Source organism: Diplotaxodon limnothrissa, linkage group LG5, assembly GCF_057381915.1.
Source record: "Diplotaxodon limnothrissa isolate DT_005_m linkage group LG5, D_limnothrissa_male_GT1.1, whole genome shotgun sequence".
NCBI lineage: Eukaryota > Metazoa > Chordata > Actinopteri > Cichliformes > Cichlidae > Diplotaxodon > Diplotaxodon limnothrissa.
The window spans coordinates 5,191,917-5,213,355 of record NC_140600.1 but is presented as its reverse complement, the minus strand read 5'-3'; the positions used below and the strand labels follow the sequence as shown (position 1 = coordinate 5,213,355).

General features: G+C 42.4%; 1 protein-coding gene across 1 annotated transcript in view; it reads right to left on the bottom strand.

The window, feature by feature from the left end:
* Nucleotides 1-21,439, bottom strand: part of LOC146631467 (copine-9-like) — a 205,653-nt gene that overhangs the window by 49,591 nt on the left and 134,623 nt on the right. Inside the window, exons 8-12 of the mRNA XM_085353696.1 lie at nt 16,574-16,637; nt 13,038-13,141; nt 12,285-12,389; nt 7,537-7,578; nt 145-220 (exon numbers count right to left, since the gene is read on the bottom strand). Of these exons, the coding sequence (XP_085209822.1) occupies nt 145-220; nt 7,537-7,578; nt 12,285-12,389; nt 13,038-13,141; nt 16,574-16,637 (391 nt within the window). The remainder of the gene's footprint in view (nt 1-144; nt 221-7,536; nt 7,579-12,284; nt 12,390-13,037; nt 13,142-16,573; nt 16,638-21,439) is intronic.

Sequence of the window (21,439 nt, the reverse complement as noted above, 5' to 3'; positions counted from 1 at the left end):
CTGAAGGAACTAGCTGTGTTGTTAATACCATCGACACAATCAACAAAAAATAGTTTTTGGAGAAAATCTTTGTCATTTTGTGACCAAAGTGAAATGTACTTCTTGTTGCACTCTGTCTTTTTTTTTCTTTTCATTTTTTTTTACCTCATAGACATTGAACTGGCTTTGGCCTCGGGATAGTTCTCTGTAGCTTGTGGTGAATTCTCCAATAAAGTCATGACTGGAAGGGAGAATGAGATAAAGATAACGAATAAAAAGAAAACAGTTATTGTTGTATCTGTAACATGACTTTCTATTCTTTTTGACAAAAAATTATAGTCCTTTTGTTCAACAACATGGTGTCCGAATGATTTTCTCTCTTTTTAAGCTATGAAATACAAATATAAATAGAAAGAGTCCACTTAAAGGGAACCCCGACTATTATGACAAGTTACTCTAAATATGTTACAAATTATCTCCACCACATAAAAACATACTTAAGAATAACTACAATTTTTTTGTTGTTATTCATTAAATCTTTGTTGTTTAAAATTATTTTGGAGCCGTGGGAGCGGCCATGTTTTTTCGCACGCAATGCATTCTGGGACAATGACGTGTATTGGTTGTTAGCAGTATAAGTGCTTTCGTTCAGCTAACCTGTTTTGTTTTTCATAGTGTAGCAATGGTGTCAATTAAGTTGTCTATTAGTGACCTGGTTACGACTTGGTAGACCAGCACTATCCGGTCTTTGAGTCTGATGTTATTAGCATTCTTAGCAAACTCCGCTGCAAAAGTCAAATGATCACTGCAGCATTACTGAGAGTTGAAAAACTGTCTAAATTTGTTCATCTGTAATAAAATGATCAGTGTGGCAGCTCTGCCAGGTGTATCAATTAAGTTTAACATCCAGGCATCCATGAAAACGGAATTTATGACATTTAACTGAGTTAGAAGTTAGCAGGGAGTTAGCTCGCTAGCTTCCATCTAAATACATCTAAATATAATATTGTAGAGGTAAACACAGATGACATGAGAGCTCTTGATTAACACAGCAGGTGCGCAGCTCTGGGGAGAAAGCGGTTGTAGACCCCCCAAGAACTCCTGCAGCGCTTTAACCGACGTGGGACGTGGCAAAGCCGAAACATGCCTGAGTGAGTGTCTCACTATGGGAAGGCCTCCTGCGTGACCTCATCAGAAGCTCAGATACCATTACGCCAGCCCTTACAAGCTGGCTAAGTGACACCCATATCAGGAGGGGCTAGTGCCTCCCTATATAATAGGCTGACATAGCGTCAGATGTCATTCAAAACAAGCCCACCTCTTCCTCTTCCTCGCTTCCATAGCAAGGAGAGCGGTCTGGTGAGACACTCACTCATGCTACTCAGAGAACTGGGGTTATATACATAACCTTAAGTTCTCTTTCATAGCATTCGTTTCGTGTCTCACTATGGGAGGAATACTGACTGCTGGATTGCCAGACATGCCTGTTAAGAAGACAACTGTTCCCAACAGCACTTCACAGGGGAGAAGCTCCCACCTGGGAAGAACCTGCACTGAGGACTGAATGCGCTAGGTTAGGTGCTGTTACATCTAACCTGTAAAACCTAGCAAATGTGTGAGGAGGCTGAAGACCCCTGCTAGTATAGACCTGGGCAATTGCTCCTACTATCCAATGGAAGAGGCGCTGTTTAGACACAGGCTTTCCCTTATGTGGATTAGCCCAGGACACGAATAGCTTTTCACTTTGTCCGACACTCTGGGTTCTGTCGATATAAATGCGCAGTGCACGGACTGGACACAAGGTATGCAGCCGCTGTTGCTCCTCTGAGGAGAAAGGCGGTGGGTGAAAGGCCAGAACATCTGTAGGGGAACATGTGCCGACAACCTTTGGGATAAAGGCGAGGTTTAGCCGCATACTGACCCTCGTATTATCCGAGGACAACTGAATGCATGACTGATGCACTGACAGAGCGTGGATCTCTCCTACATGCTTAGCTGAAGCTAAAGCAATTAATAGAGCTGTCATCAAGGACAGAAATTTTAACTCAACCTGTTCCAGGGGTTCAAATGGGCAACAGGAGAGCGCAGCCAATACTGTGAGAAGGTCCCACGATGGAGCCAGTGGCCTAGATGTAGGCAATTTACGCCGTGCACCCTTCATGAAACGGCATATTAAGGGATGCTGGCCAACAGTCTTCCCCTCAAAACCAATATGGCAGGCTGAAATTGCTGCCAAATACACCTTGATGGTGGAGAAGGCTTTACCCTTATCAATCAGGGCCTGAAGAAATGACAGAATCACAGCCACAGAGCATTGAAAAGGGATGGCCTGTGATTCTAAGCACCAGCTTTCAAACACACGCCACTTGTGCTCATATAGTGTCCTAGTAGACGATGCTCTAGAGCAGGGGTGTCAAACTCAAATACACAGTGGGCCAAAATTCTAAACTGGAACAAAGTCGTGGGCTAACATTAATATTTATTGAAAAAAAAAAATCTTCCTCTAGATACAAGAATGAATCTTTTCTTATGGACTCAAACACGTTTTGCTGAAAAACTGAATATGGAACAAGCAAAGCTTAATACTAAACAATATATATATTAGCTGTATAATGCCAGTAGGCCAGCTCTAATAGTAATTTGGTATGGCTTCGCGGGCCAAATGTAATTAGGCTGTGGACCAAATTTGGCCCGCGGGCCAGAGTTTGACACCTATGCTCTAGAACACTGAATAGTGTCGATAAAACTATGAGGGAGCCCCACTGTGTTCAGGTTAAATCACTCACAGGCCAAGCCCTTAGAGCTAGCATCTCCAGGTGGGGGTGGAATATTTCCACCCGTGCCTGAGACAGGAGGTCTCTGCGTAGTGATAACAGCCAAGGTGGGCCGCACAGCAGCTGAAAAATCTCTGCCAGCCACTGCTTCCCTGGCCAGTGCGGGGCTATCAGGATCATATAGTGACCTCTCTCTCTCAATTTGGCCAGAGTTGGAGAAATGAGGGCCACTGGGGGAAAAGCATAGAGGAGGGTTCTTGGCCACTCGTGAGCCAGAGCATCCACCCCGAGCGGCGCTTTCTGATCGTGCAGCGAGTAAAACACTTTTTCCTTAGTCATCAGGTTGGTAAGCCAACACATGCTTCCCCATCTTTTTCGCCTTTGGCAATTTCTTACCATCAAAACGAGATTTTACAACCTCTGTTTGTATGGCGGGCCATGGGATGTTGAGCCTAGCAGCTGCGCATGTCCTGCATGTCGAGATCCAGGGGAGACGGCGGTGTCGGTTTTTCAACCTCGCCGGTAGCCGAGGGCTTTGCAGCCCAGCTGATTCTAGGTGGAACCCTCCTCCTCCTCGTCAGACAGGAGGAGTTCTGAGTCAGCCGACTCATCTCCGTCATCATTAGCATCTCCTCCCCGGGCGACTCCAACATGGGGGAAAAACTCACATTCTCCATGTGCCTCCAGCGACGGGAGAGCGGCCGCGATGGGCTGAGGGTCTGCCTCTGCCCAGCTCGGCCTGGCGTTGTTGCCAAATCATCAGGCATCTCAATTTCTCCTTGCGCTGCAGCAGCCTCACACAGCAAAGAGTCGCCACCCGACAGGTTAGCCTGGCGAGCTAGCCTGTGCGGAGTTTGCGTGGGAAAGCCGCGCAGTGGATACAGTCGTGTGCAGGTGTCAAGGCAGCCTGAGCCTGAGATAAGCCTAGGCATGCTGTACACACGGGTGTGTATCCCAGGCAGAAATCCTCTTGCCGCAAGGACAAAGTTTCGCAACTTCGTTGTCAGTCGTAGCCATGGTTAGCTAGAGGGTTGTGCACATTAGCGAGACCAACACTGAGTGTGGAGAATATTGCTATTTCTCAGCTAGCATGGGGTGAAAAGTAGTGCTACTTTTCTGCAGGTATTGCTACCTAATGTGTAAAACCGCTAGTGCCGAAGGGTATTGCTACCTCATGGTGAAGCTAGTGGTACCTTTATTAGCAAAGTGTTGCTACATCGCTTTGGGAAAATATTGCTACTTCCCAGGGTGAAAGTATTGCTACTTGACACCAGCACTAGCTACAGAACAGTATTGCTACTGCTTGTATGCTAGTGGACAACTGAAATGCTGGGAACAAAGCGCCCGGTGACCGAGTTGTTCACTCGAATCTGTGGACAGTTTAGCTTTACCACCCAATAGCACAGTTGTCTTACAGGCTTCTGTGAGAAGTGAGAAGAGGTTTTTGAATGACATCTGACGCTATGTCAGCCTATTATATAGGGAGGCACTAGCCCCTCCTGACATGAGCGTCACTTAGCCAGCCCTTACAGGCTCGAGATGCTCCATAGCGGCAAACTCTTCCCGAACGACGGAGGGTTTTGCGGGGTTGAGGAGGCGCACGCGTGCGAACACCGGGGGACCGACCGTCGGGGTATAATGTTCAACCCCGTGCTTCGTAGCCATGTTCATGAAATTAGGAACAGTCAGTGAAGGGAACTCCAAGAGCAAACACTGAAAAACATTCCCTGAAGTCACAAAATTAGCTCAATTCAGGGGCTCGATGGCCCGAGTGAAACAGTGTATTAAAGAAAAGGACAGAGCATCGAATAAGCATCTGTTAGCGACATCGACCACCAGTCCGTGGGCACAAAGAAAATCGGCGCCCAAAATTGGCACAGAGCTAGTGGCAACAACAAAGGTCCACTAATGAATGGAGGACTTTTTTTCCACTCGATAAAAGTTAATGTGAGGGCTCCCGATGGTTAGGGGCAAATGCAATCGCATGGCAGGATTCTGTAAACGGACCAAACGTCAGTCAGGAGAACCACCGAGATTAGTTAGTCATTAATATACTGCTGCTGCATGGGCTGGGCTGTAGTTACATTTTAATGGTTTAAAAACTGTGTTTTAAAATAATTAGCGGTAATAAAAACCATGAGAAGCCGATAGTGATCACTGACTGTTTTTAGGGGCTTGTTGATATTAAATAACAAGATACAAAAGCAAAACATGTTAAAACACATCAGTCTTATTAAGTGCAGAATACTTTGGACCCAGACGCAGGATTCATCACGTTATCACTTAAAGACCGGATACCTGTCATGGAGGCTAACAAGGGCTGCCCAAAGAACATCTGGATTAAGACATACGGCTTCAAAAAGTTTTGGTGCTTTACAGTAGCCGCATAGACACCAGTAGTTTTACCTGACTCTCTCGTCCTCATGTGACGGATTGTTTTCATCTTCATCTAAACTAAGTGCTGGTTGACTATTTTCATTCTCTCTCTCGGTTTGCTCTGGTTCAAACTGGAAAGGCTGAACAGAAGCCATTTCCAGTGCACTGCTAACTGTGAACTGGATGCGGTGCAACCGTATGACGTCACTACCCAGAGTGCATTGAGAACTAAATAACAATGGCGGCCTACTGGTAAATCGGTTTTATATAAAATGTGCTTAAAAGGGGGCAGCACGGTGGCACGGTGGTTAGCACTGTTGCCGCACAGTAAGAAGGTCCTGAGTTCAATTCCACCATCAGGCCAGAGTGTTTCTGTGTGGAGTTTGCATGTTCTCCCCGTGTTTGCGTGGGTTCCCTCCGGGTACTCCAGCTTCCTCCCACCGTACAAAGACATGCAGTTTGTGGGGATAGGTTAATTGATTAATCCAAATTTCCTATAGGCGTGAAAGCGGGAGTGAATGTGAACACGAACGGTTGTCTGTCTCTGTGTGTTGGCCCTGCGACAGACTGGCAACCTGTCCAGGGTGTACCTTGCCTCTCGCCCCATGACAGCTGGGATAGGCTCCAGCGCCCCCCGCAACCCTGAAAAAGGACAAGCGGAAGCGAATGGATGGATGGATGGTGCTTAAGGAAAACATTTGGCGTATTTTAGTACCACATGTGTTATTGAAAGCACAGTACATATTTTAGCGCAAACATGTCTTAATAGCCGGGGTTCCCTTTAACCAATGTGAAGGATTGCATGGATCTTCCTTTTGTTGTCTTGTATTACAAACTTATACAAAATAGTTGCAATTAAGTTGCACTAATTTAAGGAGAAGTGTATCCTTTTCAGCTTCTATGATGTGGTATTTCTCACACATTAAACTATCCCAGATACCAAAAGGCGAGAGGCGGGGTACACCCTGGACAGGTCACTAATCTGACACAGGGCTAACACATTGAGAAAGACAGCCATTCATACCTATGGGCAATTTAGACTCACCAGTCAATCTAATCCCACTAACTGCATGTCTTTGGACTGTGGGAGGAAGTGGAGAGAACTCCCACAAACACAGGCAGAACATGCAAATTCCACACAGAAAGACCTGGCCAGATGAGTCAAACTCAGGACCTTCTTGCTGTGAGGCAACAGCCCTAACTACCGCACCACTGTGCTGCTCTGAATTAAATTAACTGTAGATATTTAATTTAACTAGGCTATATTTGCCTTTTAAACCTTGCTGTCCTGTGCTTTAGATCACAAAGATTCAAATTAGACAAACAAGTGTCCTCAGTTGTGAAAACGAGTTTTTACCAGCTACGCTAAATCTCCAAGGCAAGGCCCTATATTCCACATAAAGACCTTGGACAGCTTATCCATGCCTTTATTACTTCGAGACTAGACTGTTGCAATTCTCTGTGCATGGGCCTCCAATTCTCTCTCCTCCAGCGTTTGCAATTAGTTCAAAATGCCACAACACGCCTCTTAACTGGCACCAGAAGGCATGATCACATCACCCCTGTTCTAGCCAATCTACACTGGCTCCCTGTTAAATACCATATCGTATTTAAAATCCTTTTGTATACTTTTAAAAATGGCGCCCAGTTACCTAACAGACTTTCTCGACGTGTATAGCCCCAACAGAGCACTCAGATCCTCTAATGGCTCTAACTTTTGTGATGTGTAGCTCGTTAGTCAGTGTCTGTTTTAATTTTGAAAAAGTGTCTAGCCTCAAAGGATTCCCTTTCTTTGTCCCTGTCACAATGACACGTCATTGGTCGATAGAGATATTTTATCCAAAAATGTATTATGCGTATACATTTGTCATTGTTATGTTTCTATTTTGACAAAACAGAATACTGTGTCAAAGCCTAAAAGGGAAACTGAGTAAAAATGCATCAGAATTACAGCCTGATGAATTCTGCAAGACAAACATTTCCTTCAGGTTTCCTTTTTTCTCACAAAAAGTGAAAAGAGAGACAGAAGATAGAACATAGAGAAAAGACTGAAAATGTATTTTCAGAGTAAAATTTGTGGAACAGCAACATGAGGTCAGACAGCCTGAAAACCCCCACAAGATATCTGCAAATTAAGCCCCACATGTATGAGGGCTCCTACAGTAGCCAGCATCTGTGATGAGACGTGGAAGCCATGTATAACCTGACCTCCTAACCACTTAGCTGCAACCTTTCACTCACAAGATTTCATTCATTGCCCAGTGTGTGCCAAGCAGGTGGAGCTCTTCACTTGTTCTAATAAAATGCCTTGGGTCAGAAAGAATAATGTGTGACATTTCAGAGACTCCGTGTGGAGCTGAAAATTAAAGCAAGGAAAATTAGAGTCACACAGAGTGAGAGCGCTTACCTCCCATCCCTGTCCCAGTCGTAAACGTCCACCTTGACTGTCCTGGAGGGAGGTGAGACAAGGAAGCCAAGGTGAGATAGACATAGGTGAGATTTACAGAAGATAAGAGGGAGTGTGAGGGTGAGAAAGTGAAATGGCAGGAAGCCAATAGGGAGAGACCATCAGAAAGTTGAGTAAGTTAACTTTTCTTCAAAGGATGTTTCACATTATGAAATCAATTAAAATAATGGTGACCCTAAAGTTATACAGCTTACCAATGTCAAAAATTATATAATTATATAATATATAAAAATTCATTCAATAATGAAAATAATGGAAAAAATAATACGTATAATGGATTATATATTTGAAATAAGACAACTTTAAAAAACATTGTAGGCCTTCTTCCTTAAAGTCGGTGCTATGACTCAGATTCTTTCAGTCGTGCGATCATCCATGTGACCGTGTGCGCTGTGCTTTAGAGTATGAGGTGGAGTGACTCTTGTTACTTCTTGTTCTTTTCCTGTACAGGTTGATTGCCTGTGTGAGATGCAGGTCCAGTTTTCTGTGACTTAAACAGCTACTGTGTCAGAAGTAATTAAATGTAATTAAATTCAATAAATTTATATGTTACACAGCAGAAACTTGTATTTGTTTTATAGTCGGATTTATTGTTATTTTAGTGTTTATTCTTGAGTGTAGTTTGGATTTTATTTGCATGATTTTACTTTGATATTTGTATTGCGTTTTTTGGACAATTTTATTGTGGGATTTTTAGTGTAAAAAGTATTTATGCATGCTTTCTTCCTCAGGGAATAAACTTTCTTTGATTAGACCTACTCAGTCTCTGTGCCCTGGTTTTCTGATACACATACTCCTCGTATTTAAAGAACCTCCTGATGTGAGGTTTAGGCCCACCAGCTTTAGTGTCTAAACAAACAGCACCCAATCTCAACAATAGTCCGCTCAACCTGCTTTAGTTTGTACAGTAAAGACCCTACAAGATTTGAGACAAAGCCCCAACAATCAGATGATATCCTTGCTGATAGGAGTTTATTTAGGCTACGTTCACACTAATGCATTGTTGTTTGAAAACGCATCGTTTTCTCTCCGTTTTGACCTCCCGTCCACACTGAGACGGCGCTTTCCTCAAGGAAAAAGGCAGCGTTTTGAAAACGCTCTCGAAAACGCATACATTTCAAAACGCAGCTGTTCCGTTGCAGTGTGGACACACGAAAACGTAGACTTTCTAAAACGATGACGTATTTTAGTCATGTGACGCAGTCATGTGACCAAATAAACAAAGATAGCAGAGTACATTATACAGCGGTTGTTTTGACTGCCCTAAAAAAGATGAATATCAGTTTGTACGCGCTCCAGATAGCTTTTCTTTAAATTCTTTAATTCTCACTCGCTTTTGCAGCTTTGTACTTTTGTGTTACTCGTAGCAACAACTCCCCCTCATTGTTAGTCCATTTAAAAATGTATTATGTCTGATCATGGCAGCCCAATAACAGGCCCTAAGCACCAGCCATAGAGGCAGGAATATACCAAAGCCAACAAGTCCGTCCAAAGGTGCCCTAGAGACTATCCACCATATAGTAGCAGAACATAAGATGTAAAGAACAGTATACACTGAGAGGCTTAACCAAGTGGCTGAGATAGTATATATGGACTAGAAGTCCCAAATACCCAATACAAGACACCACCAAAGGAGGTGGAGAACAACAAGGTCCTATGGCACCAAAAGTTCCAGACAGACAAGCAGCTGCTGGCAAACTAACCAGACAGTAGTGCAGGGGTGTCGAACTCCACGCCTCTAGGGCCGGTGTCCTGCAGTCTTTAGATCTCACCCTGGGTCAACACACCTGAATCACATGATTAGTTCCTTACCAGGCCTCTGGAGAACCTCAAGGCATGTTGAGGAGGTAATTTAGCCATTTAAATAAGCTGTGCTGGATCAAGGACACATCTAAAACCTGCAGGACACCGGCCCTTGAGGCCTGGAGTTTGACACCCCTGTAGCAGTGGGTGACAAGGAGCAGAAGACAAAAAATTGTGATAGATATGGCAAACCCAACAGACAGCAACATCAGGAAGGAGGACAAGAAAATAGAGAAGGAACAACTGGAGCAGATGTGGAAAGTAAAGTCCAAAGCAGTCCTGGTGGTAACAGGAACATAAGGAGTTGTAACCCTGATACTAGAAGAGCAGCTCCAGCAGAATCCGAGTGTATAAGAGGTCTCTGTGCAGAAGAACACAGTCCTAGGTACACCTAAGATACTGCGAAGAACCCTCAAAATTCCAGGCCTCTAATAGAGGACTCAAAATTTAGCATCACACATATACCCCCCACACATTCATCCTAGCCATTATTAACAGTAGTCTGACCTCTAGTGTGGTGCCAAATTTTTTAAAGATGCTATTGTGCAACCCTTTTCTTAACCTTTTTTTGTCGAGCCTGTCTCCAAGCTACCTTTGTTGCCTAAACTCCTTTAAAATTTTGTCTACTCTCAATTTAAGTCCCTCCTGTATGAATATGAAATTCTAGAAGTGTTCCAATCTTGTTTTAAAACTCACCACAGCACTGAATCTGCTCTATTAAGAGTCTGGTGATGACAGACACTTTGTGCTCCAGTGGATGATGAGAGGCATCCCCACAGATACAGCAGCCATGGAAGCAGAAGAATATCCTATTAAGAAGGCCCTGAGTAAATGTGGTTATCCCAACTGGACATTCACTTCAGGTGCGAAGAAAGACAACTACTGTCTAAGGGAAAATCCTTAGTAATCCCTTATTTGTCGGTTGATTTAGGCTTAGATGTACATACTGTGCGTGTGTGTTTGCTGCTTATTACTTCTGCATTAGTCTCAATAACACCAGCACTGGCCTGACACTGAGTTCACGGCCGACTGCTGGCATTATTCTGACCACCACAGAGTTCAGCTTTATACAGGATTCAGTATGAATATGGAAAGACAAACCTCAAATCTTCAATTTGAAGACAGACCCAGTTTAAGAAAGAAGATGATGTTTCTGCATAAGTCTGAAGTCCTGATGAGTACAAGTGAACCTTCAGATGTTCTATGCTTTTCATGGATGAAGTCATGGAACTCCTACAGTCGAAAATGTAATGAGAACTTGGTTGGGGCTCCTTCACCCTCCTTCAGCTCATCTATATTTCTAGGTTGGGTTTTTTCTTATCTTCCTCCTGACAATACCTCTATGGGTTTAAGGTTAGGGACGCTGGTTGTCCAATAAAGCACAGTATGTCATGAGACTATGGCAGCAGACAGTGAGGAAAGAGGATAAGGACCCAAATGCATACATGTACAGGCAGTAGTGGGTTTTAACAAAACATGAGCCGTTTATTAAAAGCTGAATGAAAATACTAGCAAGAGGCAAAACAGGAACTGAGGCTTAACTAACAGAACTAAACTGGATGAATTAACTTGGACATGGAACCTGGAAACATGGACAAGAGAAGCAGACGTCCTGATAAGAGACAAAGAGAAAACAGACAAAATATATACACACACGAGGGTGATTAGGGAGAATGGAAACACACAGGAAACACAGCTGGAAAGACTTGACAAAGACACAAGGAAAGCAAAACTAGCATTGACACTCTGTAGCTGCATCAAATTTCCATGATATAACCAAATTCTGACTAGCAGACTGTGACCTAGACATAGTGTAGGTGGCAAACGTCTGTGACAAATTAGCCTGCACAGCAACAGACATGTGCAGATCAACAATGCATAATATGGAGAGCAGGAGAGAGTACGACCGTGCAGCGTTTAAAGCTTGGAAGTACTCACATTACTTTGAGTTTGATTCCGTAAAAAATTACAAAAACATTAGCGTCTGCTGTTCACTCTGCGTGGGAAGAAAACGTCTTTCTACAGCAAAAAATTAAACTTCTGAGCGAGCTCCGAGCACGCTGCCACGGGAATGTGACATTCACAGAGAAACCCCCGGATCCTCCCACTGACATGAACGCTGTGGCACCGGGCAAACCTCCACCCGCCCCACTCCTGCTAAACAGGTGACAACAGATTTAAGAGACAGGACTTAGTGCTGCTCAATCTTTGATTTTATAAATTTTTTGGTGTGTTTTACTTGCATCTATTTGAAAAAGTGTAAACACAAAACATTTTTTTTTTAAATTTTATAAGCTGGAATCTGCAGAAAAGGTTTAAATGTTAAACACATTTCTTCCAGTCAGAGACTGCTGCATATAATTTAATTTTTGCTTGATGCAATGTGCATGAAACTAAAGATTAAAACTAATAAAAAAATTTTTCAAAACAGACTTTTTCATTTGCTTCACTTTTATATGATGGATTATGCAGAAAAAATTGAACTGGGCTGAAAGATCTGTTGCTTTATTACTTATTCAGGTTGTGCATCATGTTTTTAAAAAGTACCGTAATAAAGTAACCAATTACTTTTGAAAATAAGTAATCGGTAAAGTAATGGGATTACTTTTTGGAGCAGTAATCAGTAATTAGTAACTAATTATTATTTTCAAGTAACTTGACCAACACTGGTAAAGACATATATTAAAGAGGTGAGAGCTCTTTTGTCTGACTACAAATTAGTAGGAAATTAAATTTGAAGTAGTAGCTGTCGGGTTTTTGTCTTTATTTTTTTTATTTATTTATTTTTTTGCAGTAGCTGACCCTGTGTTAGCTCAATATAAACCTTTATATTCGATAGCATAATGATTTAAAATAAGAAAGTAATCAGTGCACTGTTCTCTCACCTGTCATAGTCTCCATTACAAAGTGCTCGAACAGGAATAGTAAATGACTGCCAGACAGGGTTTAGGTTGTTTTTGATCACCTCAGTCTTGTGGCAGATCGTAAACCTGCAAACAAAAGGAGACATCTCAACATAGATGAAATGTCAGGAGGGGGGAGTTTTTTTTTTATCATGAAACACATGTTGGTGGGCTCTAGGATTGACAGGAAATAGTGAACAAAATGTGTCCCTGGATACCACATATCCCTGGTTAAATAATGACATTTGGTAAGGCTTCATGCTACTAAGTGTTACTAAGTGTTTTATCCTATTGTAAAGTGTCCTTGGGTGACTTGAAAGGCGCTCATAAATAAAATGTATTATTATTATTATTATTATTACTCATCATCTAAATGAAATGTAACATTAGACACCAGAAACAGTCCAGAGTAAACAGAAAGTTTTCATCCTGAACTATATTTTTGAAATACTTAAAACTTAAACGAAGTACAAATTAAAACATTCTACTTCAGTGTAGAGAAAATCTATAACCACTTCTTCCTTCTGAAGAGTTAGTACCTTTCACTCTCCTCATGGGACTGGATCCAAAAGACAAATGTGTTAGCGTTTTTTTTTTTACTCACCGGCAGTAATAAGGCCAGAACTGGAACAGAGGAGCAGCGCTTTTCTTTAGATGGACAGCTAACAGATTGACTGCATATCAGAGGATATACAGTTTCTCTAACAATTCATACATTCCAAACAAAACACTCACGTGCCATCCTCGTTGCTCCGGTAGAAGACAAGGAAAGGATCAGACTTGCCAAAGAAATCCTTTTTATCCAGCTTGTTTGCACAAAACTGCATAGTGGCTATGTCCTAGGAAAACAAGAACAGTTTCTTTCAGGATCCGGTCTATCTTCAAGTTTATTTTTTAAGAATGAACTTGTGAATTTTTGAACATAATTTGACAATAAGTACTTAAAAGAGGATGTTGTCTAGCAAACTGTAATATCCGTAGACAAAAAGTCTATTGAGCACATGACTCAAACCCAACAAGAACTTTACCTAGTGGCAACAGGATATAACACAGAGCCATTTAACATTTAATAATAATAATGGATTGCATTTATATAGCGCTTTTCAAGGCACTCAAAGCACTTTACAATACCACTATTCATTCACTCTCACATTCACACACTGGTGGAGGCAGCTACAGTTGTAGCCACAGCTGCCCTGGGGCAGACTGACAGAAGCGAGGCTGCCATATTGTACCATTGGCCCCTCTGGCCAAGACAGGTAGGCGGTAGGGGATCAAACCGGCGACCTTCCGGTTACAGGTGCACTTCCCAAACCCCTGAGCCATGGTCAGTGCTGAAGACAGCACATCAACAAGCTCTGAGCACAAGATACAGGCTGGGGTCTATCACACCAGTCTTGTCTGTGAAGACCAGTCCAATGGTCTTGACAGAGAGTTGGGGAATGGCTGCAATCACAGCATTGTAAGATGGTGAAAGATATACCCTTAGGCCCCCTCCTCGATTCAGAGATGGTCTTTCCCTTTTCACGTAAATGACCTCCTTGACTCCCCGCTCGATGTGTACATCCTCATGATTGAAAGAGTGTCCACTGGCCTGGAGGTGTAAATAGACTGCGGAGTCCTCGCCTGACGAATTCTTCATCGTACCATCAGCTTTGCTAGAGGTTGTTTGGTTTCCCTGGTGTATAAATCATCAGCGTACACTATATTACTCTATTTGTGTCGGGTGGTTTAAAAGCCACCCGACACAAATAGTTTAGAAATGTTTAGAAAAAATGCTTCTCAACTGTTCCGATAGTCCTGACACATAAGGGTTTTCACTTAGGCAACAGTTGTCCTTCAATCCTGGATCGGGTGGAGCTTTCTTTCCATTGATCAGTGATCTTTGATCAATGAGCTTCGATCAGTGGGCTTTGATAAGTGGTAGTTGATCAATCGTCATGAGAATTAATGATCAAGGAACTGACCTCCCAGCCCATTGTTCATTCAGTGGTGCTGGTTTCAGTCATTCTGCAAATGTACTGTTTATAAGGTTGGGGAGACCTGCAGTCAGCTGAGACTCAAGAAGTCACTTGGATGAGTGACGAAATGTTTCTTCCACTGAAAACACTACGTCCAGAGGAACAGAATCAACCTTTTGGGATCCTCAGAAAGATGGTCATCCATATGCTGTTTTGTGTCTCTGCTTCATCTTCAGCAAAGATATGATCCAGAGATTGAAAATCCCATTGGTCCTTGGGTTCTGGGCATGGGCCTACTTCTGTGAATGGCTGGAATACAGTGGGGCAAAAAAGTATTTAGTCAGCCACCGATTGTGCAAGTTCCCCCACTTAAAATGATGACAGAGGTCAGTAATTTGCACCAGAGGTACACTTCAACTGTGAGAGACAGAATGTGAAAAAAAATTCCATGAATTCACATGGTAGGATTTGTAAAGAATTTATTCGTAAATTAGGGTGGAAAATAAGTATTTGGTCACCTCAAACAAGGAAAATCTCTGGCTCTCACAGACCTGTAACGTCTTCTGTAAGAAGCTTTTCTGTCCCCCACTCGTTACCTGTATGAATGGCACCTGTTTGAACTCATCATCTGTATAAAAGACACCTGTCCACAGCCTCAAACAGTCAGACTCCAAACTCCGCCATGGCCAAGACCAAAGAGCTTTCGAAGGACACCAGGAAAAGTATTGTAGACCTGCACCAGACTGGGAAGAGTGAATCTACAATAGGCAAGCAGCTTGGTGTGAAAAAATCAACTGTGGGAGCAATCATCAGAAAATGGAAGACATACAAGACCACTGATAATCTCCCTCGATGTGGGGCTCCACGCAAGATCTCATCCCGTGGGGTCAAAATGATCATGAGAACGGTGAGCAAAGATCCCAGAACCACACGGGGGGACCTGGTGAATGACCTGCAGAGAGCTGGGACCAAAGTAACAAAGGTTACCATCAGTAACACACTACAACGGCAGGGAATCAAATCCCGCAGTGCCAGACGTGTTCCGCTGCTGAAGCCAGTGCATGTCCAGGCCCGTCTGAAGTTTGCCAGAGAGCACATGGATGATACAGCAGAGGATTGGGAGAATGTCATGTGGTCAGATGAAACCAAAGTAGAACTTTTTGGTATAAACTCAACTCGTCGTGTTTGGAGGAAGAAGAATACTGAGTTGCATCCCAAGAACACCATACCTACTGTGAAGCATGGGGGTGGAAACATCATGCTATGGGGCTGTTTTTCTGCCAAGGGGACAGGACGACTGATCCGTGTTAAGGACAGAATGAATGGGGCCATGTATCGTGAGATTTTGAGCCAAAACCTCCTTCCATCAGTGAGAACTTTGAAGATGAAACGAGGCTGGGTCTTCCAACATGACAATGATCCAAAACACACCGCCCGGGCAACAAAGGAGTGGCTCCGTAAGAAGCATTTGAAAGTCCTGGAGTGGCCTAGCCAGTCTCCAGACCTCAACCCCATAGAAAATCTGTGGCGGGAGTTGAAAGTCCGTGTTGCTCGGCGACAGCCCCAAAACATCACTGCTCTCGAGAAGATCTGCATGGAGGAATGGGCCAAAATACCAGCTACTGTGTGTGCAAACCTGGTAAAGACCTATAGTAAACGTTTGACCTCTGTTATTGCCAACAAAGGTTATGTTACAAAGTATTGAGTTGTATTTTTGTTATTGACCAAATACTTATTTTCCACCCTGATTTACCAATAAATTCTTTACAAATCCTACCATGTGGATTCATGGATTCAATTTGTTTTGTTTCTTTAAGAAAGAAAGAATGAGGTTCTGGTGCAAAAGGTATTGCAGTACTGGGTTGACCGTTAATTGAAATGTATAGAAGATAGATTGTTGCTCAGAGACAAACATTTGAACAATAAATCCAACAGGGCTCTCAGAGTTCTCAAGGACTCTTGAGCTGTCACCACCACCACGAGTCTGATAGTGAAGCAAAGAAGGTCAAACCTGATTACATATATACATAACAGTAATCTGATCTTCTTCAACATGGATATAAAAAACAAAGTGTAAAATAAGGATTTATAATTCATGAGCAGCTCTTCTCATCACACTGAGAGTATGATGCAAATTACAAAATTATCCTGAAGTCCTTTAAATGGTCATTCAATATCCAGGTAATTTAAATTTACTTGGTTAACAAATGGAAACACAGACTGTGGCCATCATGAGGTCGGGCTGCCATGCTTAACTTTCTAACTCCTCTTACTGTTTGTATCACAAGGTTCATCTAAGCTGATACTAACTCTGCAGTTACTCAGCTCCTCAGCGGTGAAGATGATGGTTCCACACTTCTTCCCAGGAATACCACTAAGAAAGTGAGAGAGAAAAGTGTAAGATACAGGACAACAAGTATTTAAAAAAAAGATTTGTGGCTGACAATAAAAGAATAATACTTAAAACTAAGTATGGATCATTCAGATCAAGCTATAGTTTACTGTTCTCTGGGAAAATCTGACTACTTCCCAATTTCAGCCTATGCTAAATTTTTAGTGCCAGTAACTTTCCATCACAGTGATTAATCTCAGCAGCTGTTTACTGGCCCAGGAGCTGATTCCTACAAGTTATCATTGTCAGATATAGGAGAGGATAAAAGAGGAATTCTGGAGGCTCAGGAGGCACGTCACCATGATTGTTTCCAACCAGAAGTCAACCTGTCATCGAATTTGTCTCAGAGGAAAGAGCACTTTTCATTCAGTGATGAATTACAAAACAATCTCGGCAATTGTATTAAAATTTCATTAAGATTAGAAAATGAAATGTGAAGTCATTTCTCACAGAGAGAAATCACCTGCTAGAGCAAAGGCTCTGTGCCCTTTTCTCTGCTTGTGCCCTGTTGCAAACTGCTGGAAGTGATGCTTTGTTGTTGCTTTTTCATGAATTTACTATACTTACAATCTATCTGCCTCCAACTAACAACCATGTTTTCAGGATATTAGTATATACTCATAGGTCATTTTTAAGATCTGATTTATTCCCCAGTTTGTAAATTGGAGTTCCATGTTGTTGGAACAACATGGAAACCTGAGTGATAGATTAATCATATGTGTTATTGGAAACATCAAAGAATCTTTGTGAGCATTTCTAAAATAAATATTCAAACCATACACATCTTTAACTTTAGATTTTTTAAAAATTTGTCTATAATAGCGGCCACATCTGATTCTGAATAACATAACATCTTTAATTTAGGAATAGAGGGTGTCTGACTATTTATTGTAACATCATCACTTTCAGTGCAACCTAGCTCCTTCAAGCCTCTTGACAGATTTAAGTATTGGGTTTTGGGACTATGTCATGAAATGCTGAGCAGTTTACTGCATCAGTAAATAAGATAAGATAAGATAACCTTTATTAGTCCCACACGTGGGAAATTTGTTTTGTCACAGCAGGAAGTGGACAGTGCAAAAGTTATGAGGCAAAAATTAGAATACAATAAGAATAAATACAGTACACAACTGTACAGAATAGAATAAAATAAAATACTATATACAGTAGAATAAAATAAAATAAATATACAATAAGATAAAAATAGAATACAAATACAAATACAAATAAAAATAATTATTCAAGCGTGTATTTGCTTGTTTCCTTGGTTTTTCAGTTAAATGGACCATATTGAAGCGGTTGCTTATCTCTTTCAGATTTCTCATATCATTCTTATCAACCCAGTTAACAGAGGTGGTGGCTTACGACACCAACTGTCTTCCATCTATAATCCCGTTTTGAGACTCTTCCCAGCGCCTTAACACCCACTTACATCCTGGGTCATTTGACCTCAGTGAATCACATGATAGGGTGTGACAAGGTCTCACAGTGGGTTTACCTGAAACACCCGTTTTCACACCTTGGCTCCTGTTATTAGGCAGAGGATCAATAGGGGGTCCATGACCCTCTTAGGGATACTCCCTAAGGGCTTAAAATCTGGGATTCTCCACCAATTGCTCTTAGAACTGAAGAAGCTTCTCGGATGAAACGTCTTCAAGAAAGTGTAATATCATCAGGCCGCTCAATTTGAGATCATCTTATTTTGTGCATAGATGCACACCGTCTTAATTATAGAGACATCATGAAACCACACCTGTCTAGTTTGGGGCCCATAATTCTCCTGGTCCTAGTCTGAAATATCTGAGATCTGTGTGCAAGCAAATTACACCCTGACAAAGAAAAGCGGATAATTAAAAGTTTTTCAAGACAAGTTGAAGCCAGATAGAGAAGTGGGGAAACCTTTATCATCCTCTTGATAATTCCCTGTGGTTGCAGGTCACACTCCACCTCACAGTGTGACACAGCGATTCGTTCCATCCACTCAAAGCTGCGCTTCTGTCTGATGCTGCACTGTGATTAAAACGCCAGCTGAGATTCAAGGATGTTGCCATAAACAACTGTGACAATGTACACAGGCACCAACACACCGCTACACATGCACACTACATTATGCAGGAGGGATAGTCGGAAGATTCCACACAAACAAAGAATATATTATCCTTGAGAGACTGTTTTCTGTGACCTTAAACTGGTTTTGCTTCATTTAGTCCATTGTCCCTTCTGCTGGTTCGTTTATGAACCCAGTCACGTAACCGTAGCTGCATGAGGGCAGGTAAAACTCAAAGATTTGGCTTGAAACAAGTATTAATTCCAACACTTCTGACAATTTCATCTCAGTTTGGTTTTCTCTGCTGGCCCTCTCACTTAAACAAAGAAAGCTATCAGTGATACATGAGTGTCTGTGAGCAGTTCTGATAATGAATTTGCAAGGTCATGTGGGATATTGAAGATACCTTGAGCCTCTCTCGACTGTCACAGAACCTCCTATTCACATTCCTGCTGCTGATACAGCCTAGCTGTAGTTAAACTGCAGTAACGTCACAGAAGCCTGTGCATGGCAGGACAAAACAGGTAACTACAACACAGATGAAGAAAATAAGTTAAATGTGGACGACATCAGGGCGTGTGTGTGTGTGTGTGTTTTAAGGTGGGGAGGGGTCTCAGCAGGCCTTTTCCAACATATTTTTTGTCATCCAACCACTTCAGTTTTTCACTGCCTAATGTGGGTTTCCCACTCCCACATATGTTAGACAAGATAACACAAACACAATCACAATTACTCTACAGTAACACAGTCATGTAAAATTGCACACAAAAGCCTTCTCATTTTGTTTTATGCAAGGACATTTTTGACATTAAACAAAATACTCCAACAACAATGATATGAAAGTTGAGGGGAAAAGAATGAAAAACAGAACAGGCGGCAGCGTGGATTTTCTCACTTTGAATATCTCTAGCAAGATACTTAAATATAGTTGTGTGTGGACCAAAACCTGAGACCTCTGTCCTACAACTGTTCTTCATAGTTCTGAGAAAATACACTTATATAGCAAAAATACACATTCTTAACCTGAATTAGACTGATAATGTCCTCACGTTTGCAAAGCAGCCTGTAGTCACCCACTAGTTAGTTTAGCTGAGCATGAAGACTGGATTTGTCCAGTATTTAGTATACTGTACGGACATAAGTACTGGGTCAACTACAAATGACTACACATTATATTTTTATTACCCTGTCTTCCTCCCCTCACCCCAGCAGATGGCCCCGCCCCTCCCTGAGCCTGGTTCTGCTGGAGGTTTCCTCCTGTTAAAAGGGAGTTTTTCCTTCCCACTGTCACCAACGAGCTTCTCATAGGGGATCGTATGATTGTTTGGTTTTTCTCTGTATGCATTATTGTAAGGTCTACCTTACAATATAAAGTGCCTTGAGGTGACTGTTGTTGTTATTTGGCGCTGTATAAATAAAACTAAATTGAATCATACCTACACATACCTGCTCTACCATAGAAACCCATTCCATGAAACTCCCAAAACACTGTTTTTGTGCTAATGTTAATGCCCAAGTAAGCTTGGAACTCTGTGATGTTTAAGCACTATGTGTCTTAGCACTCTCCAATGCCACTCTCTAACTTAAATGGTCTGCCACATTTTGGCTAAGTTGCTGTCATCCCTAAGCACTTCCAGTTTTGCATTTGGCATTCTGTTACAGTACAGTGGTAAAATTCATCTCTTCAGAATAATAATGGATTGGATTTATATAGCACTTTTCAAGGCACCCAAAGCGCTTTACAATGCCACTATTCATTCACTCTCACATTTACACACTGGTGGAGACAAGCTACGGTTGTAGCCACAGCTGCCCTGGGGCAGACTGACAGAAGCGAGGCTGCCATATCGCGCCATCGGCCCCTCTGGCCAACACCAGTAGGCGGTAGGTGAAGTGTCTTGCCCAAGGACACAACGATCAGGACAGAGAGCCCGGGGATCGAACCGGCGACCTTCCGGTTACAGATACGCTTCCCAACCCCCTGAGCCACGGTCGCCACAGAAGAAACCATTGTGTGTAAGACTCATTGCATCTGTACAAGAACCATTGTTCTACAGAACAGACAAGATGTTTCCAGTGGTATTTGTTTTAAAATGATTAAATGAGGGATTTCAGAAGAAGCCTATGAATTACCTAAAGGATATATGTTTGAAAAGTGCATCCAGTAAAAAATGCAACTGAGGATATATCCAGTCCAAAGGACAACACGTGGAGGTCTTGGACTTCAAACAAAAAGCAGAACTTCTTCACAGTTTTACCAACGTTGCTGTGGAACAAGCTAAAACGATAGTCACGCTAAAACAACCATTAACCAAGGAAATAATGTCATTGAAACTCAGTCCAATTAGTTTGGTGCAGTGGTGGACGACGGACGGGTTCCGGCTGGGATCTTTGCTGACCCAGCATCTCTGGAAGTAACACACGCTTCGATTCCCTTAAGCTCCGTGGTCAGAGCCATTCATCCAGCAACTTATGTTGTGGGCCGCTACTCTACGATGGCACCGCAAGGTGACTTGACCTGTTCCACTGTGCTGATCACTGCACCACAGGTGGCAATAAAAACAGAGCATGATGCTCTTCCTCTCTCCAACTACCAGATTTGCAGCTCACCTATACTGTAGGTGCACTTGCCCACTCTGCCTCACCTATGAAGTCCACCAACCATCCACCAGAAATGCCAGCAGAACCTACTGTCTATTAAACACAGTTATTCCAGTGTCCGTTATGCCAGTTGAAC